Raw genomic sequence first — 27,516 nt, forward strand, 5'->3', positions numbered from 1 at the left:
GTGATTTAGAAATAGATTTATTTGATTTGGAATGAATTGGTCATGCAAAGTTTGTTTGTAGCTTTACAAAAGTTGTTTCTACAGGAGTTGATATAGTTTAAAAAAATATGCTGTACAAAAATACACCAGTGAATGTAAAAGTGTCTCAAACACTCTTTTCTGAAAAAAAGTCATAATAATATAACATAATACTGATTTAATTAAACCCAGATATTATCAAGTAGGCTGATGTCCTGTCAGAATATATGTGGGTGATTCAGTATTTAAACATGCACGATGTTAATGTGCAAAATCATTACTGGCAATTCATTAGAGAGTAAACTGATTGTAAGTTGTTAATTGGTTTAAAAGCAATTCTGGAGTGATAATCAACATAAATTAGTGCTCATGCATGGTACAATAAAACAGCATTACAGGCAATAAAAAATATCAGATTATCCAGTGTATCAAATTCAGTAATATCACTGTAGTGTATATGATATGTTCGAAAAAACTTATTGGTCAGACAAGACCCTACAAGATAGCCAAGCTGTCATAGCCATTATTCAGTTACATGTACAGTCATGTCTGTATAACAGAATTTCAAATATCGCAGCCATTGAGGAGAGTGAAATAGATTATGTCCAAATCCCCGGCTGAGTCAGTGGAATCACTTGTTATGACATCTGTGACATTGACGTGTATAAAGATATAGCAGTGCAAATTGAATAAGTGGAAGAGAAAAAGTTGGACATGGTCCTAAATCACCGGTAAAATGCATGGACTTTATGTCAGTCACGTTAGGTGATTCACTTTGGAAAATGAATAATGTGTTGAAATGACAGTGTAACGTCTCCTTCTCAGGTAGACTGAGGCAGGGACATTGAGATATTGTATTTCATTTTGGATATGCGACAGCGGTAGGTCTCAACTGGTTTTGGTTGAGTTGCTTTTCATTATTTGCATTTACTGTAGGATTGTTCTCTCTCTGCTGTCAATCTTGCAAGCCATTTTTGGTCGTGACCCACCAGTTGAGAACTACTAGATACTACAGTCGTGGCCAAAAGTTTTGAGAATTACGTAAATATTGGAAATTGGAAAAGTTGCTGCTTAAGTTTTTATAATAGTAATTTGCATATACTCCAGAATGTTATGAAGAGTAATCAGATGAATTGCATAGTCCTTCTTTGCCATGAAAATTAACTCGGGGACCAAAACGTTGAAATTTTGGGTCCATGGCCTGGAAACTCCCCAGATCTTAATCCCATTGAGAACTTGTGGTCAATCCTCAAGAAGCGGGTGGACAAACAAAAACCCACTAATTCTGACAAACTCCAAGAAGTGATTATGAAAGAATGGGTTGCTATCAGTCAGGATTTGGCCCAGAAGTTGATTGAGAGCATGCCCAGTCGAATTGCAGAGGTCCTGAACAAGAAGGGCCAACACTGCAAATACTGACTCTTTGCATAAATGTCATGTAATTGTCGATAAAAGCCTTTGAAACGTATGAAGTGCTTGTAATTATATTTCAGTACATCACAGAAACAACTGAAACAAAGATCTAAAAGCAGTTTAGCAACAAACTTTGTGAAAACTAATATTTGTGTCATTCTCAAAACTTTTGGCCACGACTGTACATGAATGAACAGAAACTGTACAGCCTTCACATAAACATGCACATAGAAAAAAGATAATGGTCAGTGTTCGGCAGGAACTACTTCTAAGATGATCTGTAGTGATCTGTTCATAGAATCTGTGAAACACAAGGGAAACAAACATTAATTAGCCAAACTCATTAATTAGCATATGTTTTATGATATTACCATATTCTATATGATGTGACATGGAATATATTTACATACATTTCATAATAGGTGCATAATGAGTATCGTATCATTTCCAGAGATTACAGTGGTGGCCAAAATGATTAGAACAGTAGTATTTTCACCAGCTAAAAATGCTTTTAAGTCAGTCAGCATCTTTTGCTGTAGTATGTCAGTAGGAAAAATCAGTTTACATTTCCAAACATTTATGTTGCCATTAATTGTAGTAATCCAGTGAGATTCTTGTTTGCACAAAGAGTCTGACAATAGCAAGTGCTCCAAACAGAGATCTAATCTCATCATCATCTAGTCTGTCTGGAATGACATGAAGAAACAGAACAGATCCAGAAGAACTGTGGCAACGTCTCCAAATGCTTCAAGAGACCCACGGTACCTGCAAAGCTACCTGAAAAACTATGCGCAAGTGCACCTAGGGCAAAAGCTGCTTTAAACGCAAAGGATGGTCACACCAAGTGTTGATTTAATTTAGCTAATAAAAGTTAATTGATGAAGAAACTCTATGCTAATTTTACAGCATTTTTACTCAAGTGCCTACAACTTTTAACAGTATTGTAGCTTTGCAGGTAGGTTTCTTGAGGCATCTTGGAGATGTTGTCACAGTTCTTCTGGATTTAGTCTGTCTCAGTTTGTTCTGTCTCTTCATGTCATTCCAGACAGACAATAATAACCAGTGTGGAGCACTGGCTGTTGTCAGACTCTTTGTGCAAACAAAAATCTCACTGGATTATTACAATTAATGGCAAAATTAATGTTTGGAAATGTAAACTGATATTTCCTACTACCACACTGCAGCAAAAGATAGAAATAACTGACTTAAAACCATTTTTAGCTGGTGAAAATACTAGTGTTTTAATACTTTTGAAACCACTCTATTTTTCCAAGAGTTTTAACACCTTAGTCATATAATCAAAAATTGCTTGGCATGTCAGACATCATTATTAGAATAGGGCCATATGATTTCCACAATGTGAAAAACTTGGATGGAATCATGTATTCCAGTCATAGAAATGGAATTTACTCTATAACGCAGAATGTCACGGAATTTGCCAAATTTTGGATGAATAAATCAAAATTAATAATAAATGAAAATAAATCAATATTAAGCTGCAAAAATACTATTTAAATATGAATCCTGCATGTTCTGCGTGTCTCTGCGTGTGTGAATGAATGACGCAAACGTTTTCTACACACACTGAAGCGCACTTGATGCTCGCTGTTTTCAGCCTCTGCCGCCTAAATATATGAGTACATAAAGACATAAACATAATCTCTAGAATTCAATTATAATTCTTCATAAAATCAGTTAGTTGGAGATGTTTTTGATGATTGAAATTTAATGAAATCATTCAAATAGAATCCAGAAAATTAATGATAACAGAATTTGGTAAAAAAAAAAAAATTGGCCCCACTTTACATTAGGTGGCCTTAACTACTATGTACTTACATTTAAATTAATCATTCGGTACAATGTACTTATTGTGTACATACATGTTTTTACATTGTACTTATCTTTTTAAAAAAGCTATATGTAATTACATTTGTAATTAATTTCTATAATTACCACTATTGACCCATCCCTTACACCCTAACCCACCCTTAAACCTACCCATACCACCAAACCTGCCCCTAACCTTACCCATATCCCACCTTAATAGAAGCAAAAGTGTTTTGCAATGCAATATGACCACATTAAGTGCATTGTACTTATTTGAACTAGATGATTTTCACATCATTTGGTAGAAAAAAACCTAGCCTACCACATCCAGTTCTCAAAAGTCCCGTGAACAAATATTCTGTATGTGTTACATGACCTTATTTCAGTGACTTCAAAAATTTTGTTTTTCACTATGCACGCATAAACGTTGTTTTCTCAAAAACTCAAAAATGTACATTCATGCTGCTTACATATTTTTGTAGTCCAATTTGTGCTGATTACAATGTATTTAGATTTAGGCCATTAATATGTTTTTAACATACTGAAAAAAGCACAAATGTCAAGGCATGTCAAAACTTCTTCAGGGCCCCAAAACACCCTCAGACCCCAGAGGGTTAATGTAAGTACATAATAGTTAAGGCCACCTAATATAAAGTGTGACCAAAAAAATTGTTAAAATTTTAAGAAATTGCTGTTAAATTGTGTAAGTTTCATGATTTCAATTAATTAGACATTAAAACAGTCTAGAAAAATTTAAATGGAAAAAAAACTGAAAAAATGGAATTTGGAAAAAAAAAACTGAATTTGGGTAGCCTAGAATCTAGACGCGCCCCTAGCGGCAGCAAATTACATTTGCTTCCAAGGTCAGTCTAGTTACTCTCAATTCACTTAAAATTCCGAAAAATCCAAGATGTACCGGGCCAATCACGAGTCGGTGGGCGGGCTTAACATGATGACGCCTGAGTCCTGACCTGCGACCATAAGTTCCGTCAGACATGAATTCCTGGTTCTGTGAATTACGCGTGGAAAACTGAACAGTATTTATATAATTTTTTACTTTGGATACACAGCCACGTCCATCTGTCCTGAGCAGGAGCTCGTTACGTGTGAACGCGCTGTGGTGTAGAATACGCAAACACCGGAAGCGATCTGTGGCGTGTATACGACACTCATTGTTCACACAGTGCACAGAGATTGTGGATATAGCGGCTATTCAAAATGGTAATTACTTGCGCTTATCCTGGTTGTTCAAACCCATTTAAAGCTAAAAGATTACGTTTGCTTACGCAAACTCATCCTGGACTTTTTCACCGATTTCCCCTTCCGGTGTTTGCGTATACTACATCAGAGCAGGGTGTAATTTGGATTTGTCTGTGCATGTTTTTGTTTACTTTTAAAGGTTTAGTGCCCATCTATGTCTATTATTTGGCTGACAGACTGCACAGTGCACTGATTTTCGTTAAAAATCTCCGTCGCTCTGACTACGTCACCTGACAGACTAAGTCTCTGATTGGTTGTAGCGCTATCCTATTGCATGGAGAGGAGTTTGAAAGACAACCGTTTAGGGCTGCAACAACGAATCGATAAAATCGATAAAAATCGATTACTAAAAGCGTTGGCAACGAATTTCATAATCGATTCGTTGTGTCGCGCTACGCAGAGACATTTGGTTGTTGTTATTATATATATTTAAAAAAAATTGAGCGCAGAGCGGAGTGGACACATTCGGTCTCTCTCCCGCACTGATGCCAGCAGAGTTCGGCACCTCATAAGCTGTGTTTCCATCCAAAAATGCGAATTTAACTTATGCGCAAAACTGGAACATTTGAGCATAAAGCACCGTTTCACATTATATATATATGCTGCCCCGATTTATATCAAACATGTTTGATATTTAAGCCTACTTTGGCTAGCGTACTTTCACAGCAGCCAATGCTCGATCGCAAAAGAGCTGGTGTACGGGTCGTTGGATAGTGGAGATGGAGAAAACTACTTCTAAAGTTTTTGTAACACTGTCTGTCTGTATAATGTGTCGAAAACATACCACAACCGTAAGGAGAAAGAGGAGCTCTGCTGAGGTGAAATCGTCTCAGTTTTGAATAGGGCTGTGACGGTGGCACGTTGTTTTTTTATATATAGCCTACACTTCAGTCAGCTAACAAGCAGCCTAAAAACGCTAAAATAAATCAAAGAAATAATATATTTAATTAAGAAAGTAGCCTAAGAATATTATATAGGTTATTAAACAAACATTCCTTGTAAAAATGTCCGACAGCTCATCAATTTTTGGCCGACTGAATTTCCAGTCCGACTGTCTTTTTTTCTCTTTCTCTTCCTCATTACACAGCTGCTGATTTTAATAGCAAAGTGATTACATTTATTTTCGTTCCTTTAGTTTATAAAGTTAATTTAGAGATACACTGTCAGAAAAAATGTGCAAAATTTGTACCTTCAGGGGGGTACAAAGGCTTGTCACTGGGGCAGTACCCTCAAGGGTACACCCGTTGTACCCTTTCACATGGGTACATATCTGTACCCTTGCAGTATGTACCTTACAAAGGCAAATATGTACCTTTGCTGACTAAATTGTACCATTTAGTGCTATGGTACCATAATGTACTTTTAAAAAAGGTACAAATTAGTCTTTTTTAAGGGTACTGCCCCAGTGACAAGCCTTTTGTACCTTATGGTGGCAAATCTGTACTACATACAACACATTAAAAAGGCCAGGATGCTGTTTATCACATTTATTAAACATTCAAAACATTACATTCTCACATTTTTCACAGGATGAATGTTTTAAGCTCTATCACAATGTCATAACAGGATGCATATTGCAAAATTTTACTTAAAAAAAAAAAAAAAAAATTTATACTCTGTTCTTATAAAGCAAAACATTTTTTTTCCAACAGTACACATTTCATTAATTGATTATACCCTAACATTTTATCACAAAATAAGCTCTACCTCAATGTGTCTTAACAGGATGCAAATATTGAGCAATTCTTTTTTCAAAAAACAATTGTTTATACTATTTCTAACTTTTTAAAACATTTTATAAAATTGTAAATATCAAGAATATTAAGCTTAATATTAATTTTTTCATAATCAATACATCCCATTAAGTAATTTTTTCTACTGCATTCTACATTTTCTAAAAAATGTTTTAAACATTAAGAATCAAAAACAACCTTTTTCCAACAGTACACATTTCATTAATTGTAACTTTATATGCGTACTTTTTTTTTTTTATCACAAACCCATTTTTACCAAACGCAGTACTACACTAATACACAGTACTAATTGGAACTTTTTAAACATTCTTGGGGATCACAAACTACTTATTTATCATAAGCAGAGTACACGGCAAGGGCCTGAAAGTCCATCTCTTGCCCTGGTTTTATAACACTTCATTCAAAGTCAACTTTTACTGCGTATGCATGGAACTGTGAATCATATGACACTGGTATTAAAAAAAACTTGCCACATTATATATATACACTGTTGACATTTAAAATGTATTGAACTTAAATCGTCACTTTTAAAACACTGAATGTCGAAATCTTCACCCTTGTGCATCAGTATATTTGGCATTTTTAACACAGGATATTAATTATTTGGGTGATAGATATTGTAAGGGGCTTGCCACCCACCTCAGTTATCTTTGCTATGGCATGCTGCCAGAAAGTCAGTGAATTCTTCATGTAGGGTGGACAAGCCAAGTTGAAAACAATAGTAAGCACTGAAGGCTGTGCATTGTAGTGATCCTTTCTTCAACTCCTAGTTCCTTGCACAACTCCACACCATCCACTTTGAAAAGTTGTACCCTCTTGGAGAAAGCCATTTTCCAGTCAGTTTCTGCCAACTATATGGTTGGGTATGGAGTATCAGCATCACACTGAGAAGAAAAGAAAACATCAAAAATCTATCAGTAAAACAATGCAATGTGCTGTTTTAAATGTTTAAAGACAAATAATGTGAAAATTTTGACATAAACTACCTTGTAACCAATCAAGGTGTAGAGTTACATTCGAGCAATTTTAAGGCATGAAGATTTTTTTCACACAAAGAAAAAACATTTAAATATCTTATTTTGGTGATCAAAGATGAGTTTTAAGGGATTAAATCTGACTACAGGGGGACTATCAGTTCTTAAAAAAGCTTAATAGATAATCACAAAACCACTATGTTTATGTCAATACCTAGATCTTCTGCAAGCATCTTTTCTCTTGCTTCTTGTAGACTTCGTCCAACGGAGCATTTCTTTGAACAAGCTGAAGCACCTTGGGCACAATACTGGTAAAGCCATCCCTGAAGTGCCGGCTTAAACTGACAGTTGATGAATGCATTCGGTCAGCTTCATCACACAACTGAAAATTTACAAAAAGATAAAGTTAATCATTTAAATTAACTAAAAATACTTCAAAACAATCAAATCAGACATTTTAATATTCTTTCATTGCCATTTCCCTATAGTAATATACAAATATTTCTAAGATTGAATGCACAAATATTTGTTTACCTGAAGGTTTAGAAAATTACAATGTTTCTACAATTTTTTTTTAACTGTAAATTATCATTATAGCATACTGTTTATTTATATCGACATTCAACATTCATTTTAAGCTAATAACTGATTTAGAATCTGTGATATCACTGACCCCTGAGGATGTTCATCTCTCTTATCTTCCCTGGCTCAAATTTGTAATTTTGTTAATATTTTAATTAATTTCAATATTTATTAACATAATGATAAAAGCCAAAATATTAAATGTAATAAATGTATTTTGACTGAGTAAAATCTACTGACTTCAGCAATTTACTACTACTACATTGCTATCGGTGACAGTTTAAAAATGGGAGAATCCCTTGTTTTTGCCCGAAGTTTTCAAGCCGGTAACAGAAAAAGAATTAAAGATACCTTATTAGTCTTTCAAATTTTCTTTCTTATAGCATTAATTCAGCCAAAAAGTTTAGTTTGGTCATTAATTATTCACCTTCATGTCGTTCCAAACCAGTAAGACTTCATCTTCGGAACACAATTTAAAATAATTTTGATGAAACTAACTCTAACTCTCCCAACTTTCCTTGTGTGTGCTGACTGGCCACCCTGCTTTTTAAAATATTGGCATTAGGCATTAAAAAAATCAATACGGTTAACCGCTAAACATAGGACAAATATAATACACAGAACTCAGTGTTATACTTACATTTCTGTAGTTGAAGTTTGTTGATAGGGTTCTGCTGGCACTTGGTACTAGTGTTACTGTTACCACCTCCATCTTGTGTACAAATTTGTTAAAGCCACCTTATTTTCTAAAGGGAAAAAAATGCATAGTCTGTGTGAGCTTGAGGTTTTAACAGCAACAATAAAATCTCTTTTTCAATGGACATTCATCAGTATAAAAACATTGCTTTAATTCAGAAAAATACACAATAAGTTAGTACTTATACATTTCCAGAAAAAGGTACAATACTGTCACTGGAACAGTACCCTAAGGTACAAAAGCTAAAAGGTACCAATATGTACACTTAACGAACTAACAGAGAACTATACTTTTTTTAACTGAGAGTGTATTATTAAAAGCCAAATTATTTAAATTTGCAGCTCACAGACTAGAAACGTATTTCACGAGTTTTGATAAATAATGGTAACTTAAACCAATTTTACTTGCTGTCCTTGGAAGGGCTCGATACCGACGCCTCAATACGACATAACAAATAATTAGGACTCTCCTGGACTTACGTTTATAACGTTAGTTAAATATGTAACGTTACCAAACAAAACTGATATAAATCAACACGGATAATATTCGTAATGTATATAATTCCAGAAAGACTAGGAGAGGCGTTAAAATAAAAGGCGTTCGCCCGCGTCCGGAGTGAACACGGGTAAGTTAACGTTAACGTAAGAGTAGTAAGAACATTTTGGTAAACTGAATTTATAAATCTACGGTATAAGCAAGCACAAAACGCGATAGTCCTAAGCTGTTTCTATGGCCGTTTCACCGCTGTTTTGTCAGCGTCTCGTGCCATCTCTCAGTGGAGTATGAGTTAAGCGAAAAATTATATCTTAATTTCCGGCTAAATGATAAAAAACAATTGAAATAATAACAATAAGCTTAAAATGTAATGGCAATGCGTTGGTTTTGTCAGGTCAGTTTTCGAAGAAAGGTTTCCCTCACGCGTCAGGTAACGTTAACGTTAGGCCTGGCTACAGACGCAATGTCAAGTTAACATAAATCGAAAGGGAACCAACAGATTTTCACAGTACTTAAAATTAAACTTACCTCAAAATTTCTGTGCTTCGTCTTCAGTGACATGTATTCCAGGCAGCTTCTTTCCGTTTTTGAAGAAGATCCTCCGTGCCTCTGTCGAATGATGTTCTGAATAACCGGCGTCATGCACAATCTCTTTTTCAAAATGCACAGCGCGGGCTACAATCCCATTGGACGACACGAAAAGGCTCGCTCCGAAAATATGTATTTGAACTGAGGCAAAGTAGTACACCATATAATGTTTAATAAACATTAAATAGTTTTGTCTACTTCATTGTGCTTTTGCTAAGTAATATTAATACGTGTATTTGTTTAACTCTACATTAAAAACAAAACTTAAAACAGCTCTTATATCAGTTTAAAATTACAATTAAAAATTAAAAAAAAATGCCTACTTTAATACATATGCTTTACGTTTAAAAGTTATTATCTTGATGGTCTGCATAATCAATAAAATGTAATTTGCGTGTGTACTGTTCAGAACTGGTCAGAAAGATGCAGGCTCTTGAACATATTTGGTTATTTTGTGCATCTCTTCCAAATAACCAACAACTCATGAAAATGATTATCTTGCTCTGTTTAATTTTGGGTCACTATTTCATAGACATCTGGCTTACTCCTTTGGTCACACAAGTGATTGTACCTTTCTTTGGGGATTAAATGGTACAAACGTGGACCCTCTGGCAGTTGGAAACATATCTGTACCTTTTTTACCCCTGAATGGTACATATGAGTACTCTAAGGTGCAACTATGACCCATCGAGGGTACAACTTCACCATTTGTACCCTAAGTGTCACAAATGGACCCCAACCGTACCCTTTTTTCTGACAGTGTATATTTGGAACACTTTTTGTTTGTTAAATTCAAGTTTTTGTTTTTTAAAGTTATACCTAGCAAACAGCGGCAGACAGATCAAAAGCCTGCTTAATTCATCGCGATTTAAATTAAAATCCATTGATATAAAAAACTTAAAACATATCACAATATTAGTTTAATCATTCAATCAATATAAATCCAAAGTTTGTGCGGAGAGAAGCGCGCTTTGCAGCGCATGGAGACGCCAGTGCAATGTGGAATTTCTTTTTTGCTCATAAAGGTAAGAGTAATTTATCACCCGGGCCAGAACTGTAAAGGGTCTAGCTTAGTTTGTGTGTACTAACAGTATCAACAAAATGTGCTCTTAAAGAAAACAAACAGAATACGCTTGATATCTTTGGTTTAAACAGGAACGCTTCACAATAATTAACCGAAACCCAGGTAATTGCCTCACAAACACAATATCTATAGAAAGCTTTAAATTATTATTTTACTATAAAACGAAATAATTAAAATCGAAAACAAAACTCTTTCATTAGCTAATCCATAAAGATGCATTAGGCATTAATGAGCAGATGGCAGGATCGTCAATTTCATCTTTGCAACACTGAATCAGAAAATACTAGTTTATTAATAAGTAATTCGAATATTTTCTTAATTTTTGCCTTGACACATTCATGGTAATTACTTTTGCTGGGGCTTTGAGGCCAGTTTTGCGTGCATTTGAATGCGGAACTCTTCCAGCTGGTCGCTGCTGATGGCAGGACACTAAACACCGCCATGGCAGAATGAATGTAGCAGAAAGTTAGTCAAGTTATCCCGTTCCAGCGTGCAAAGTCACATGACTTTTTTAATGCGCACTGAGGAATTTAATTTGAGAGGCTTCTTGATGGGAAATGCAGCATGTACACCACAGCAAGCCGTTGTCTTGACGGATAGTAATTTTAGTTTATTTAGTCTATATATTTGGCAGATGTACATGTGTATGTTTTTTGTGTTAGTCCATTTTTATTTTATTATTATTATTATAACAGTTCAAGGAGCAACATGTTCGTGCACTTTCTAAAGATTTTAGTTCTGTTTTTGAATAAAGGGTTGTAAATCCCTTGTTTTTTTTTTTTATCCGATTCATCGATTAATCTAAAAAATAATCGACAGATTAATCGATTATTAAAATAATCGTTAGTTGCAGCCCTACAACCGTTTATCCCACCCCTCCGGTTGAGCCCTGTCTATGGAGAGTGCCCAGACCCTACATTTATGTGGGTCTGGCTTGCCAGGCTAGAATTTGGGTAAAAGTAAAACAGAATTCATAGGGCCTTACAAGAATCATTAATGTGTAACTAGACAAAAATAGACTTTTGCACACATATTCAGAAGTTTTGTGCTGTTTCCATTTGCATTTATATGTAACCTCTGACCTGAAAATTTCCGGAACCATTTGGGTTTTCTTTCGAAGTGGATAAATATGAAGTACGCAGGGATGCCTGTGAGAGAGATGGCGAAGCCAATCCCAGTATTAATTGGATCTGAATATAAAGAAAGGAAGACCATGAAGAAACAGGTGAAGGAGAACACAGCAGGGATGAAAATAGGGACCTGTGAAAGAGAAAAACACAAAGATCAAGCAGGGCTTTATTAAAATTTTGCTCTTTGCACTTTGGAAAGAGCAACAAACCGCATGTGTTTTCCAGTTTAGACTGAATGTAGGTATGTTCCTCAAAAATCATGACTCCAAAACTATATTCCAAGTCCATATGACTTGGAATCTAGTGAGCAGACCATTTTCATGATTCTTTTAACATGCTTGTGCCTTTTTTCATTTCCTTTAAATAACATGTTTGGCTCACTGTCATGGATATCTGTAAAATCTTCAATTTCCTATCTAAAAGGGATCCACAGCCGCATCATACATTAATTTCTATGTTTACACCCAGCCTGTTCTAGTTTGAGCAGCTAACTTTTTTCATTACGACAAATTAAATGCATAGATAAGACTACAGGGAAAAACGGGTACTCAATACATCAGAAATGTCAGCTCAGTTTGTTCATGGTGACTTCACAGTATATTGGCCACTTTTCATCCAAAATAACTACCAGTTGACCAATCCCAGAGAAAGGCCCCCTGGAGCACCCTAAGATTAAGTGGACACAATAACAAAGTGACAGAGTACAATTGAGATCTCAATAGCTTTCCGACTCTTGGCTGACCTCTGCTAACCTACAACTTAGAATTAAATCTACTGTGTTTTTCTAACCGCTAGATACTTAACCATTATATTACATTAGAGATGTATGAGATACAAGACAATAGGCTGCCAGCAAAGAAAAGCGGGTCACCTTAAACGGTCGTGGCATATCCGGGCGTGTGTAGCGCATGTAGATGAGGCCGAGTACGGCCACCCCGATGAACAACCAGCGCATGAAGCTCATGAAGTTCAGCAGGCTATAGATGTCCCCTAAGAAGAGGATCAGTAGTGTGATCGGATACTAAAAAGAAAGATAAGTACTTTTAGAAAGTCATAGAAATAGACATGAAAAATACATGCTGACAAAAAAGTGGTCTTGTAAAATGAAAGTTTTGAAATCTTCTGAGCCTTTTGACAGTGAGAACATATTTATTTTGAAGCTTTCAGATGTATATAGGCCTGCACTGCCATTGAGTATTTTTTTTTTTGTTTGTTTTTATCATCTCTGAATATTGACACTTGAAATGCTCAGTATGTGGAAAATAAGAAAGCTGCAAATGGTTTTGTTCAGCTGCACAGGAGTACCAGTACAGGTGACCATTGAGTGGGACATGTGTGTGTGTTCATGACTCACCAGGATGAGCACAGCAGGTAATGGCGTGTGTCGGCGTATGTGAATCATAGAGAGAACTTCAGGAAGCTGACCTTCTCGAGAGGCCACGTAGAACATTCTGTGGAAGAGAGACACAATGTTAAAACACGCTCAAACATTCACTGTAAATACAAACCAAGACCTATAAAAAGTCAATATTCTAAAAACTTTGAAGAATATTCTTTGAAACTAAAGACTTAAAAGATGCCCCAAAACTAAATTTAATTAAGTTTACTCGTGAAGAATCAGTTTTGAAGAATCAGTGAGCATTTGAACCTTCTGTAATAGTTGCTTATGAGTCCCTCAGTTGTCCTTAGTGTGAAAAGCTGGATCTCAAAGTCATACAGTTATTGTTGAAAAAGGGTTCAAATACACAAAAAATGCTGGAAAAAAATAATAATAATAATTTGTGTGACCTAAAAGATTTTTCTGAAGTACATAGGGCAGTTTAACTGTTCATGAACAACTATTACTAACAACAAAAAAAAGGTGTGGATCATTCAGGTAATAACACATTATTAAGAATCAAATCTTATTCAGGTCAGTACTAAATAAAAAATAACATGCATTTTGTATGATCCCTCTTAGTTTGGTAAAATAAGTAACATTTTGCAGATTCTGACTTCAACTGTATTTCCCGATTCGATTTCCGATTTGTTTCAGATTCAATATCAATTATTTTGGATATATACTGTATCAGGTACAGCACATGCCAAAGCTGTAAAATATTGGTACTACATTATGATATTAAAGGTTAAAATAAACTGATTTGTATACAAACACTTAAATTACACTCAATTAAGTTACAATTACATAATTATATTTTATGGTCACCAAATATATTTTTTCTAAGGTAAATGTGACGTTACATGACAAATTGTTTACAAACTGTTATATTGAAGTTTTTGCTCGTTGGAAACACTGATTAAATGATTATATGACTATATATGGATTTCGGTAAGTTGTAGGCCTACTCTTTCTTCTTCGGATGTGTTTGTATGTTTATTTCATGATGAAACTGGTATTAAAGTGGAGGAAATGATCAGCTCACTTGCCGTTTCTCTTTCGTTTCATATCAAAAGTAACAAAGCACAAAGATTATTGCGATTTATTGGATTAGAGATGCGTTGCAATGTTCTGATCATTAACTGAAAACAGGTTGGACTAATCGATTCTTGCGATTTAAGAACCAATATCGTTTCGTAAAAATGAAAATCGATTAAAATCGAGAAATCAATATTTTCACCCAGCCCTACTAAAAAGTCATTAAATTTGTCTCTTTTTCTAATAAAAATCTGGTAATCTGACACTCAAAACTGAGACGCACACCTTGAGATAGCAAATAGGCATCCGTTCATGGACCCAAAGCAAGACATAGCCACAAAAACTGGAACTGCGATTGAGAAGTTTCCCATCAGCTTCTCTGCAAAAGTCTGTTGGGGAGGGAAAGATGGAGATGGAGAGATGAAAAGAGAGTTAATGGAAGTGAGAAAGAGTAACTCATTTTGTGAAACAAAATAGGAAAACAACATTGATCTTCAATTTTTAGACTTGTTGATGTTTATGAATGATCAGTGCAGTAAAAAGGCTTTATATTTTCCATAAAAAGTAAGCTTGTATAGAGACACGCAGGCTATAAATGAATGCATTACAGACGTCTAACGAGATGAGAAAGCTTTTAGAGCATTTCAGAGCCTAGCAGGAGATCTCTGCGCACGGATTCTGGTGCCGTCAGTTATTTGTGAGAGATATATGATTTCTCCAGCAGAGAAACAGACAGGCATTTAGAGCCACTGGCTTTATGTAATCACATTTACTTTGCTGAGGAGGAAGGTGTTGACTGTTACAGTCACTGCTGCAAATTGCTTGAACTCATTTATAAAGCTGGTATCCTTTTCTGTCTCTGTTTCTTAAAAGATTCAGTTACTGCTGCTACATGAAAAAAATATGTTAGGATCTTGGACTTTGCCAGTGCTGTTGTTAATGAATAAGATGTGTGATAGAAGCAGACAGGGAGTGACCTACCACAGCTACGGCATCGGAGGCTAACAGCTCTTCTGCTGACATCACAGTGTAATATGCCACGTTTACCATTGTGTAACAGATCATTATTATCACCATGGAGATGCAGATGGCAAGAGGCAACGTCCTGGGGAATGGAAATTAACACCCAAGTCATCACTGCGGTTTGCTTTTCCATGCTAGAAACAGCTGAATTAAACCATCAGAATTCCTCTGCAGAAATCATATTTGTTATATCCAATCACTAACTTCTCAGGATTCTTCACCTCCTCAGTCACGAAATTCAAGTAAAACCTGTGAGAGGACAAAAATGTATTCAAAGACTTTGTAGGCATTATGGGATTTGTGTAAAATGAGAAGGTGGGCTCACCAGCCGGCATAGGCGTACATCCCCGAGTAGAAGGCAAGAGGAAGTCCTGACAAATGTATGGTGTTGACTTCGAATGCGTTCTCAAAGTTTTTGGTCTCCCCTGCAGATATAACCAGTGGCAAATGATGATTAGTATTATGGAAAGCTAACACATCCTGAAGTTTTTCCTATACAGTTGAGGTCAAAAGTTTTCACCCCCTTTCAGAATCTGTGCGATGTTAATTATTTTACCAAAATAAAAGGGATCATACAAAATAAATGCATGTTATTATTTATTTAGTACTGACCTGATTACGATATTTCACATAAGAGAGAATAGTACTTGAATTTATAAAAATTACCCCATTCAAAAGTTTACATCCCCTTGATTTCTAATACTGTGTTGTTACCTGAATTATCCACAGCTGTGTTTTTTTTTTTTTTTTTTTTTTTTAGTGATAGTTGTTCATGAGTCCGCAAGTTTGTTTTGAACAGTTAAACTCCTGCTGTTCTTCAAAAAAAAAAATCCTTTGGGTCCTATAAATTCTTTGGTTTTCCAACTTTTTTGAACCCTTTCCAGCAATGACTGTATGATTTTGAGATCCATCTTACACTGAGGACGACTGAGGGACTCATATGCATCTATTACAGAAGGTTCAAATGTTCACTGATGCTTTAGTAGGAAAAACTATGCATTAAGAGCTGGGGGTGAAAACTTTTGAACAGTATGGAGTTGTGTAAATTTTTTTTTTTGCCTAAATATCATATTTTTTTTTTCATTTAGTATTGCCCTTCAGACGCTACAGAAGATAGTTACATGTTTCCTAGAAGACAAAATAAGGTAACCCTGGTCTTGAAATTTAAAATGTTTTTGCTTATAATTTTAGCACATACTTGGTGAATAAAAGTATTAATTTCTTTCAAAAAAAAGGAGAAAAATGTACTGACCACAAACTTTTAAATGGAATTTTATATTGTTGATATAGAATAAAGATTATTATTTTAAATAAATGCTGTTTTTTTACTTTTAATTTATTAAAGAATATTAAGCAGCACAACTGTTTTCAAGAGTGATAATAAATCAGCATATTAAAATGATTTCTGAAGGATCATGTGACACTGGAAACTAGAAGACTAGAAAATGATGCAGAAAATCCATCACCGTAATTTAAATTAAATTTTAAAATATATATTTACGTAGAAAATGGTTATTATACTCTGAAATAATTTTTTACAATATTGCTGTGTTTTCTGGATTTTTGATCAAATAAATGCAGCCTTGATGAGCATAAGAAACCGCATTTAGCTCTTATGAAAAAAACATAATTTGTTTGTTTGTTTATTATAAGCATAATACAAACTAAATACCTTTGAAGAGCAGGTATAATCCTGGAACAATGATAATTGCAATAGCGAGCAGCTTGCTGAATGTGAAGAAGATTTGGATTCTGGCAGTCCATTTTACACTCATGCTGTTTAGATACATTACCATCGCTGCAAGGAAGCAGAATATACAATAATAATCAAGCATCACTACATTTATATATAAATATATAAATTATATAAATCAGCTCAAGCTTACTGATTCCAATTGATGTGGCCAATTTAACGGCAATGTCTGGAATTTCGCATGGCATGAAGATGGGCTCCAAAATATAGCGGCCAAATGCCAGCGCGATCACAGCCATACCTGCAGGTCTTCAAAATGACAAAATAAATGCTGAGCACTCAGTGTCCTGTACTGAACATTTTGTAATCACTCAAAAACATGGGTGTTCTGATGTTGAAGTGATTAATCATGATTGTAACAGAACATCTTATCTTGCATTCTACTGTTAAAATCACTAAACATGTCCCACATATATCCTACAATAGTCTAAGCTAAATCTTTGTCATGAACATATTCTGTACTCTCCTTCAGCTACAGATGTTAATCTTGATGGTGTTGTGATTACATACAGTATGAACCCATCGAATCCAGCCTTTGAGCCTTTGCGTGAGAACTTCCATGGCTTATTCATTGTCATAAGGCTCTTCATCTCTGTTTTTTATCCTATGACTACTGGAGCCTAGCAGCAATATTAAGAGATAACCTTCAAGGAGAGTTTGCTTGTGTTTATTTGAGGCGTTGAAGGGATTGTGTTTGTTTATTCTGGCACTTCCCCAGGGACCTGACGATGAAGACGGAGGATGAATGAGGATTTACTGACCTTATGGCAATCATGTCGACCCACAATCGCACAAAAGCCACTTGCGGACCGAACGCCTCCAGAATGTACGTGTAATGGCCGCCAGACTTTTTAATACAGGTACCCAACTCAGCATAAGATAGAGCACCTAAAAGGGACAAAGAGAAGAAATAGCCGGGAAAAATGAAGGCAAAAACTTTTATGCTTTGGCAAAATGAGGTGACAGTGGCTGGACAAAGGCCAGCCTTGAAAAGCGAGTGCCATAACTATTCAGAAAGGTGGCAAGATTTATTCAACACCTGCGAAGCAACCCTAAAGGCGCATGGTTAAGTCAGTTCATTAGAACCATCTGTTCATTCTCTGAGAGGACAGTTACACAAGCTCATTTTAGTTCTATGCATTTTAATGTTTTAATGAATACACTGTTCGAATCAAAGCCTGCTTCACTCACAGCCCTTGACTTGTGAGCATCAAAGGGTAAATGTAAAGAGAACTCTAAAATACAAGACACACGGAGAGAGTTCAGAATGCAGATTTGAAAAATTCTCTCTCTGAGAGAAATTGTGGATGAATGGGCGTTTTTTTTTTTTTAAACGGCGGCTCAGCTTTTCCTCAAAGCCTGCGGGCTGCAGCACACAAAAGCAAGCTGACAAGTGTGAAATGACTCCTGACATACACATGAATAAACACACTGTCAAACAATGCTCTTCTTATACACAAACTAATTCTTCTTCGACACACACACAAAGCCATCAACCTCCACGGTGTCAGACCGCGCTTTCCTCGCCGTCAAAGGATGGCGTAAGACAATATCAGCCTCTATCGTGCATGGACACACACATTACGCATTAGAGAGGCCCTGTGTTCAGGGTCTTCATGCATAGCCTGAAATTCTTGCTTTGCAACTATCCAGAAAAACCTGAATTTCCTAATAATGTAATGAATTAGGGGCAGATAATTTAAAAAGTTGTGTTTATACTGCCCTCCAAAGGCAAAGCGCAGTAACTAAACATTTGGTCAAAATTCAGTTAATGCTAAAAATGGGCTTTATGACAACTGTTTTGTCTTGTGGCGAAGTCTCCTGGCTAAATTTTTTTTCAGTTTCAGAGAAACTGTAGTAACTACAAAATCCAAACAAATACCAAGGCAAAACACAGTAAGTGATGCAAAGCAACTGACACGTTCAAGGCCCAGAAATGTAGTAAGGACATTGTTAAAATAGTCCATGTGACACACAGAGGTTAAACCATAATTTTATGAAGCTACAAGAATACTGTTTTGTGTGCAAAAATGCATTATGGTACTCTTTTGAAAGCACATCGACTGACATGGAAGGGAAGAAATTGTTGAATAAAATCATTGTTTTTGTTTTCTTTGTACACAAAAAGCATCACATAGACTATTTTATCAATGTCCTCACTACCTTTGCAGCTCTCGGATTTCATTATAAAAACCCAATTTTTTTCTAAAGATGAATGAAGGTCTTACAGGTTTGGAATGACATGATGGTGAGTAATTGATGACAGAATTTGCCTTTTTAGGTTACCTATCTCTTTAAGTCATTGTTAATTAATAAATTGTACTGGTGTTATTGTTAAATTGACAATTAACCAATGTTTACATGTTAAATAACTAATGTTTGTAGTACATTATATATAGAAATTAGCATGAAACTATTAATACATGCTGTGAAAGTTAATGTTTAATACATGATACTTAATTCAGCTCACTGATAACCAAGGCCAAAGGAGTTTAATTAAGTACAAAAAAGGGTCAATCATTGTGTTAACAAATTGAACCTGCTTAATCCATTGATAGAACATGTTTTAGTTTTATGTAACAGGATCATGAGTTGGCACAATACACATTTCTAAACTTTGCGATTGATTGGGTGTTGGTGAAATGATTGCTCTGGCTCACAGTTACATAACTTGTCTGAATAACATGTGCACAATGAGCAACTTAAGCAAGACAGGTCTTTCCATCTACTGCTATCTGAACAAAATGCAGCTTTACCCACAGTGCCAAATTTTCAAATTCTTACTCCTTCTTCTAGATGTGATTACAATCATCCAGTCCTCCTTTCTTAGTGTCTCTGGTTCCCTTTCGATACTTTCACTCGTACTGCGTCGAAGACGCTATGGGAAAAGCTCCTTTTCTCCTGAGACTGAAGCATTTCAATAACGCAGTGTAACTGCACGGCCATTGGTTCGTGCAGTGATAAAAAGACGAACCAATGGCTCGGCAGCGGAGCTGCACGAGCCTATGGCGATGATTCGCGCCCGATCGCGCCAAAAGGGGCGGAGTATCTGGCTATATAAGCGTGCATTTAGCCATAGGATCTCAGATCCTTCTCCTTCAGCGACGACTTCTTTGCTGATCTACGAGACTTGATGCTACTCGCCGTTGACACGCCTTCGCAGCGGATCAAGCTGAACGAGAGACCCTCTCTGCTCGTCTGATTAGCCGCTTCTCCGCCGCCTTCAGCGTCGCAGCAGCAGCGGTCCCAGCTGATCCCCTGCCGCCATCCGGTGAGTATAAAAGGGCTTATTTCTAAGAAGTAAGTTCTAAAAGAGCAAATTTTCTAGCGACGTTGTTGCAAATGTCGCGATGCGAGTGGCTCGTGCAGGGCTCTGCACGATGTAGAAGGGCAGTGAGTGCCGCTCACTGAGACGGAATGCTGTCGCTGACAGTTTGAGTCTCGCTCTTTTCGCTCGCTAACCCCGTTCTCCCGTTTCTTATCTCTCAGCAAGGCTCGGAGAAAGAGACAGTGGAGTCAGGGAACTAAACAACAGGGTTTGAACGATCGTACGCCGGCAGTGAGCCCGCGTGCTCGCTCTTCCCGTTGCCTTTGATCTGACAAGCTCGCATTTGTTTGTGTGTGTGTGTTGCTAGGGAGACGGACTGCGTTCACTACGAAAGCCCGGTCCGCTCGCAGAAGGCGCTCCAGCTCTCATGTCTCTCTCCTCCCAGTAATCTCGGAGGAAGCAGCAGCGAGTTGTGAGCTGAGCAATCATGCACGAGCATTCTCATGCCGACACATATTGTGCAAGCTTTATTGATTTGCCAGCGTGTGTTACTCGCGAGGATCAGATGCACTCGTTACACGAGCGGCTTTAATCCTCCCTGGCAGATCAGAGCGAAGCACTGTTACATCTATTACTGACGGCTTTGCTTTCGTGTATGCGTCGCTTATGCCGCGCTCACAGAGGCGAGCTGCTTTCATTATTAATAGTATGGACATGTTCGCTCGCGGGAGTCGCCCCGCCTCCCCCTTCTCACGTTTCTCTTCTCTCAGTTACCTCGGAGAAAGAAACGGTGAATGCGCGATCAGACTTAAGTGACGTAACGCCGGCAAAGCCCCGCGTTCGTCACTCTGTGCAGTCTTTGATCAGTGTTATGTGAGGATCTGCGCCTCTCGCCTTATCGAGCGGCTCTATCCTGAGCAAATCGGAGCAGAAAGCTGTCACCTATGATTCTATATTGCTGACAGCTTCATATTTCAGTGCGCCTCTCGCCTGGGCCACGCCCACGCTGAGGTTGCATGCTCTGAGACAGACAGCTCTCTCTGCGAGTGTTTACGTCTGGATCTGCTTTGCTCACAGCTCGATTTCTCAATGAAGACGGCCCCGCCCCTCCCTCGTCTGCTACGAGCAGAACTGAGAGGATGTGCGCAGCGTTTTAAACTGCCTATGTTTATACAAAGATCATCAGTACTCCTCTTTTTGAGCGGTTTGATCTTTTTAGGTGGATTAAAGGAGAATGCTGTCACTGTGATCATTACTGACAGCTTCAATTTGGATGCGTCCTGGCCACGCCCACGCTGAGGCTGCGCTCGTTGAGACGATGAGTGTTATGTCTCACTGGCGGCTCGTTTCTCAGTGAAGACGGCCCCGCCCCTCCCCTCGTCTGCTACGAGCAGAACTGAGAGGATGTGCGCAGCGTTTTAAACTACCTATATGTTAATACAAAGATCATCATTACTCCTCTTTTTGAGCGGTTTGATCTTTTTAGGTGGATTAAATGAGAATGCTGTCACTGATCATTACTGACAGCTTCAAATTGGATGCGTCTGGGCCATGCCCACACTGAGGCTGCGCTTGTTGAGACGATGAGTGTTATATCTCGCTGGCGGCTCGTTTTCTCAGTGGAAAATGTTGTGACCCCTGGGCCCTTTCTGACAGCGTCCTCACAACCTGCCATTGTCATAACGGTCAGTTGCTCGAACCAATGCAACCCCTTGCCACGCGGGCCGAGGCCTGGCAAGCCATCCCCGGAGTGTCAAGTGGGTTCTGGGCATAATAGAACGAGGTTACACACGTCAGTTCGCTTGAAGACCACCACGCTTCAGCGGGGTCTCCACCTCAGTTCACAGCAAAGACGTAGAAGTTTTGCGTACGGAGGTGAGGAATTTGTTGGCAAAGGTGCCGTAGATACGGTTCCCCCAACACAGAGCGAGTCAGGCTTCTACAGCCGTTTCTTCCTCGTTCCAAAGAAGGATGGCAGTCTAAGACCCATCCTCGACCTCAGACGTCTGAATCGCGCCCTCATGAGACGGCCGTTCAGAATGCTTACGCTAAAGCAGATCCTCTTGCAGATATGCACAGAGGACTGCTTTTGCTCACTGGATCTGAAAGATGCATACTTCCATATCCAGATTGCCCCCCGTCACAGGCAATTCTTGAGATTCGCCTTCGAGGTATTGGCTTATCAATATACAGTCCTTCTGTTCGGACTGTCCTTAGCTCCCCGCACGTTTACGAAGTGCATGGACGCAGCGCTTTTCCCCCCTGAGACAGATGGGAATCCGCGTCTCGAATTACCTCGACGACTGGTTCATCCTGGCCCAGTCGGAGGACGAGCTAATACACCACAGATCCATAATCCTCAGCCACTTAGTGTGCCTAGGACTCAGGGTCAATTTTGCCAAGAGCGTGCTGTCTCCCAGCCAACGTATTTCATTCCTGGGAGCAGTTTTCGACTCAACCCGAATGGAGTTGCGCCGCAACGAGCCCAGGCTATTTGCAGGCTCGCGGCCTCCTTCAAAGTCGGAGCCCTTCGCCCTCTCAAGGCTTTTCAGAAGATGCTCGGCCTGATGGCCTCGGCATCCCCAGTACTTCAGTTGGGCCTGCTTCAAATGCGCCCTCTGCAGTTCTGGCTGAAACCAAAGGTTCCTCCTCAAGCCTGGCGTCTAGGACGCCTACGTATCAAGGTAGATCAGGCCTGTGTCACAGCTCTGATTCCTTGGAAGAACTCTCAATGGATGGAACAGGGCGTTCCCCTGGACATGGTATTCAGAAGGAAAGTGGTCTCGACAGATGCCTCCAACTCAGGTTGGGGGGCACTGTGCGACAGCCAGCCTGCATTCGACCAATGGTCGAAAGCAGAGAGTCGCCTTCACATCAACTGCCTAGGAATGCTAGCAGTGTGTTTAGGCCTCCACACCCTTCTGCCGGTCTTAAAGGGACACCACGTCTTAGTCCGCTCGGACAGTATGACAGTGGTGTCTTACATAAATCACCAGGGAGGTCTTTCGTCGAGACATCTATCACGTTAGTGAAACGTCTCCTAAAGTGGGCTCAACTGCACTTCCGCTCGTTGAGAGCAACACATGTGCCAGGCAGGCTGAACCAGGGAGCAGACATGCTGTCTCGGAGCAACGTCTCCTCAGACGAGTGGATGCTTCACCCCCAAATGGTTCAGGAAATATGGGCGGTCTTCGGCAAGGCGCAAGTAGATCTTTTCGCCTCAGAAGACAATTATCACTGCCCAATCTATTTTTCAAAGGAACAGGATGTATTGGCCCGCGAGTGGCCCAATCTCCTTTTGTATGCGTTTCCCCCGACTGCCCTGGTACCACGGGTCATAAGGCGAGTCAGGGAGCAGAAGCTCAAAGTCCTGTTAGTGGCCCCATTCTGGCAGAACCAGCATTGGTTTCCAGATCTTCCTCGGCTGCTTTCAACAGCGCCGTGGCCCATTCCACTGAGACGAGATCTCTTAACACAGGCAAACAGAACGCTATGGCACCCCCCACCGGAATTGTGGGCGCTGCACGTATGGTCTCTCGACGGGAGCCTACAAGTCTCCCTGAGGCCGTTTTGAGCACTATCTCTCAAGCCAGAGCACCCTCTACAAGGCGGCTCTATGATCTTAAGTGGTCTGTCTTTTCCGCCTGGTGTTCCACCCGCGGTGCAGATCCGAATTTATGCGACATATCAGTGATATTGTCCTTCCTTCAGGAGCTATTGGACAAGGGAAGATCTCCCTCCACGCTCAAGGTCTATGTGACATCCATAGCGGCATTCCATTACCTTATAAATGGTCAATCTGTGGGAAAGAACGATCTGGTCGTTCGTTTCTTGAAGGGGTCAAGAAGGCTTAACCCCCCTTCGCCCCATCACAGTCCCTTCTTGGGACCTACCCACGGTGCTGAGGGCTCTGAGAAGCCCTCCCTTTGAGCCGCTTCAGTCCACTGACCTTCGCCCTCTAACGCTGAAAACTGCCCTGCTCTTAGCATTGGCATCAGTCAAACATATGGGTGAACTACAGGCGCTCTTTGTGAGCCCCATATGCTTGGAATTCGGGCTAAATGACTCTAAAGTCATCCTGAAGCCAAGACGTGGTTATGTACCTAAAGTCTCTCGACGCCATTCAGAGACCAAATTATTTCCCTCTTGGCTCTTCCTCCTTCGGAGCAAGACCAGGATTTTAATCCCCTCTGCCCCGTTAGGGCATTGAGGTGTTATGTAGAGCGTTCTGCTTCCTTTAGGCAGTCAGAACAGCTGTTTGTGTGTTTCGGTGGCCGCGCCAAGGGGTCTTCGGTCACGAAACAGGTTATCCAAATGGATAGTAGAAGCCATCATGCTGGCTTACTCTTCTTTGGGCCTACAATGTCCCATGGGGGTAAGAGCCCATTCGACTAGAGGCATCGCCTCGTCCTGGGCCTGGTCTAGTGGCGTTTCCATAGCAGAAATTTGTGCGGCGGCCGGCTGGGCCTCGCCGTCCACATTTGCTAGATTTTATAATCTGGACGTCCCGGTCTTACAGACTCTGGTGCTTCTGCATAATGGGATAACTGTTACCAGTAATAAATGTTATGTGGTACGCTTTGGCCTCAGTGGAGCTCCAAACTGCACTTAAATCCCTGGAACGGATGTTTATCACGTTATCTTGATTAAACAGATTGGCCCATACTAGCCCTTCAGTGCTAGGGCCGTGTCAGTCGTTCCTCTACCATAGCAACGGCGGGATTGTACTGGTTCCCCATAGCGTCTTCGACGCAGTACGAGTGAAAGTATCGAAAGGGAACGTACTCGGTTACTTTCGTAACCTCGGTTCCCTGAGATACGGGAACGAGTACTGCGTTGCTGGCCGTGCTATGTAGCTGCACGACTCAGTCGTCGCTTCAGTCGAAGTACCTGAGATCCTATGGCTAAATGCACGCTTATATAGCCAGATACTCCGCCCCTTTTGGCGCGATCGGGCGCGAATCATCGCCATAGGCTCGTGCAGCTCCGCTGCCGAGCCATTGGTTCGTCTTTTTATCACTGCACGAACCAATGGCCGTGCAGTTACACTGCGTTATTGAAATGCTTCAGTCTCAGGAGAAAAGGAGCTTTTCCCATAGCGTCTTCGACGCAGTACTCGTTCCCGTATCTCAGGGAACCGAGGTTACGAAAGTAACCGAGTACGTTCTTTAACTAGCAGTACTTTTCTAGTCAGTCAGGAAAAAGGTGAGTTAAGGCCGGGACACCAAGCCAATGGTCAGTGTCGGGCCATCGGCCAGCATCTGTCGGGCTAGTTTGTTTGGTGTGTTCCACACGTCCGCTCTCATCAGGCTCACGTTGGCGGCAGTTTGCCCGATTGAATCGGCATTAGGCCCATCGGCTATAGTGATAACTCTGATTGGATGTTCAGTTTAGCGAACAAGTCAAAAGTGAAGAAAATGAGTAAATGAAGGTGGCAGAAAGAGAAAACTGTTCTAATGTAACGTGATCTTACCTAAGAATTCCAATATGCAAATATTTTCATAACAACATGAGCGGCTTAAAATAAAGAAAAGTTTTCATAACTGATGTTTGAAATAGCAAGCAAGTACTGCTTTGTTTATGTTTTCGTATATCTGCATTTATCTCGTATTGAATGGCGAATATATACTATTAAAATCTGCTGATATTTACGGTTAAATCTATCACGCAGGTGCAAAACACACATTATTTTGAAATAATATTTGCAGTTGGCTGTAATCTGAGAAGCGTGTTTCAGACGTGTTGGCTTTCGTCGCTGCTAGTTTTTTGAAGTCGACTTGGCGTCTCCCGGCCATTATGCAGATCAGAATAAACAGATGTGCCATAATAATTCTCAGTTCACCTAAAAATGAGATTTCAATCATTTGTTCACCCTCATGTCTTATAAAACTTGTTTGACTTTCTTTCTGCTGTAGAATACAAAAGAAGATGTTTAGCAGAATGTCCAAGCTGCTTTGGTCCATACAGTGATTGTGAATGTGGACCATGAAATACAACCAAGATACAACTATTTGAAAATCTGGAATCTGAAAGTGCAAAAAAAATCTAAATACTGAGAAAATCGCCTTTAAAGTTGTCCAAATAAAGGTCTTAGCAATGCATATTACTAATCAAAAATTAATTTTTGATATATTTATGGTAGGAAATTTACAAAAAATCTTCATGGAACATGATCTTTACTTAAAATCCTAATGATTTTTGGCATAAAAGAAAAATCTAAATCAAAAATCCTTTTGACCCATACAATGTATACCAGTGCTACTTAAGACTGGTTTTGTGGTCCAGGGTCAAAAACAAGCTTTTCAGGATTTTTAGCGAATAACGACTTATGTTTCACTTTGTTCTTCAAAAGAATGTCTCAAATGGCATCAGAAGACCTGCTTTATGGTGCTTTTATTGTCTTGTTCAGACATCCCCTGCTGTCCACCTACTTTCATTGTGAGGAAGAGAACAGCTGAAACCTGCTAAACTTCTCCTTTGATGTCTCTTGAAAAAAATGGTTGGTATGTCGTGAGGTTGGGTAAATTACAGAATTTTGGTCTAAATTCCTTTTTCCACTCCTTTTTTCAGTTAGCAATTTAGTGTGACCTAATGAATGTCTGTTACATCAACAGAGCCACAATATCAAAACCACAGACTAATGTTTAAATCAGCGTCTGTACAATTCCTCAAATTAAAATGCAACTGCTGATTCTATCAGGAACTAAGAATTCGATTGTTCCAGACGAGTGGGAGAGATATTTAGGTCGTAATATGTTTGGAAAGAGATGAATGTGAGCCTGTGTGTGAGAGCATATACACATGTTAACACTCTTATGTTTGCATATGTTCAGGTATGTGTCTTGTGTGACACTTACCGAAAAGAGATAGTATCCCACAGGCAATCCACACCACCAGCGACATTCCCACGCTCCCCGAGTTCTTTAGAATCCCCTTCGGAGAGATAAAGATTCCAGCTCCAATGATCGTCCCAATGATCATAGAGATTCCTTGGAGCAGGGTCACCTCCTGATGCAGTTCCACCTTCTCCTCAGGGGCTCCATTTGATTTTAAAGGGTCTTTCTCTCCAAAATTACTTGGAGTTGGATCCCCGTTGGGATGGGGAGCTGACACAGTCCTTCTGGGCATCTTGTTGTCTCACTCACAAACTCACACACATTGACTCAAAGCGTAGTGTGCCTCCCTTTACCAGTGGCACACGAGAGGCCTGAGTGGAAGGTGTTCTCACCGCAAA

The 27,516-nt window shown here is 39.2% G+C and overlaps 1 protein-coding gene across 1 annotated transcript; it reads right to left on the reverse strand.

Annotated features, from left to right (window-relative positions):
* slc7a11 (solute carrier family 7 member 11) lies at nt 1-27,516 on the reverse strand. Its single transcript, XM_073820441.1, has 12 exons — nt 27,140-27,516; nt 17,776-17,902; nt 17,148-17,263; nt 16,934-17,059; nt 15,587-15,686; nt 15,466-15,510; nt 15,220-15,343; nt 14,524-14,627; nt 13,177-13,273; nt 12,694-12,843; nt 11,775-11,952; nt 1-1,732 (listed from the first exon to the last, which is right to left on the reverse strand). The coding sequence occupies exons 1-12, from the start codon at nt 27,408-27,410 to the stop codon at nt 1,677-1,679; spliced, it is 1,494 nt and encodes a 497-aa protein (XP_073676542.1). The 5' UTR covers nt 27,411-27,516; the 3' UTR covers nt 1-1,676.

Source organism: Garra rufa, chromosome 16, assembly GCF_049309525.1.
Source record: "Garra rufa chromosome 16, GarRuf1.0, whole genome shotgun sequence".
In the NCBI taxonomy this organism is placed as follows: domain Eukaryota; kingdom Metazoa; phylum Chordata; class Actinopteri; order Cypriniformes; family Cyprinidae; genus Garra; species Garra rufa.

Excerpts from the sequence above, each read along its gene's own strand:
- slc7a11 (XM_073820441.1), bottom strand. The coding sequence starts at position 27,410 with ATGCCCAGAAGGACTGTGTCAGCTCCCCATCCCAACGGGGATCCAACT. Across the intron at positions 17,060-17,147 it reads GGCCACATCAATTGGAATCA|CGATGGTAATGTATCTAAAC; the intron begins GTAAGCTTGAGC and ends GCTTCCTTGCAG. Across the intron at positions 11,953-12,693 it reads ATATGCCACGACCGTTTAAG|GTCCCTATTTTCATCCCTGC; the intron begins GTGACCCGCTTT and ends TCTCTTTCACAG.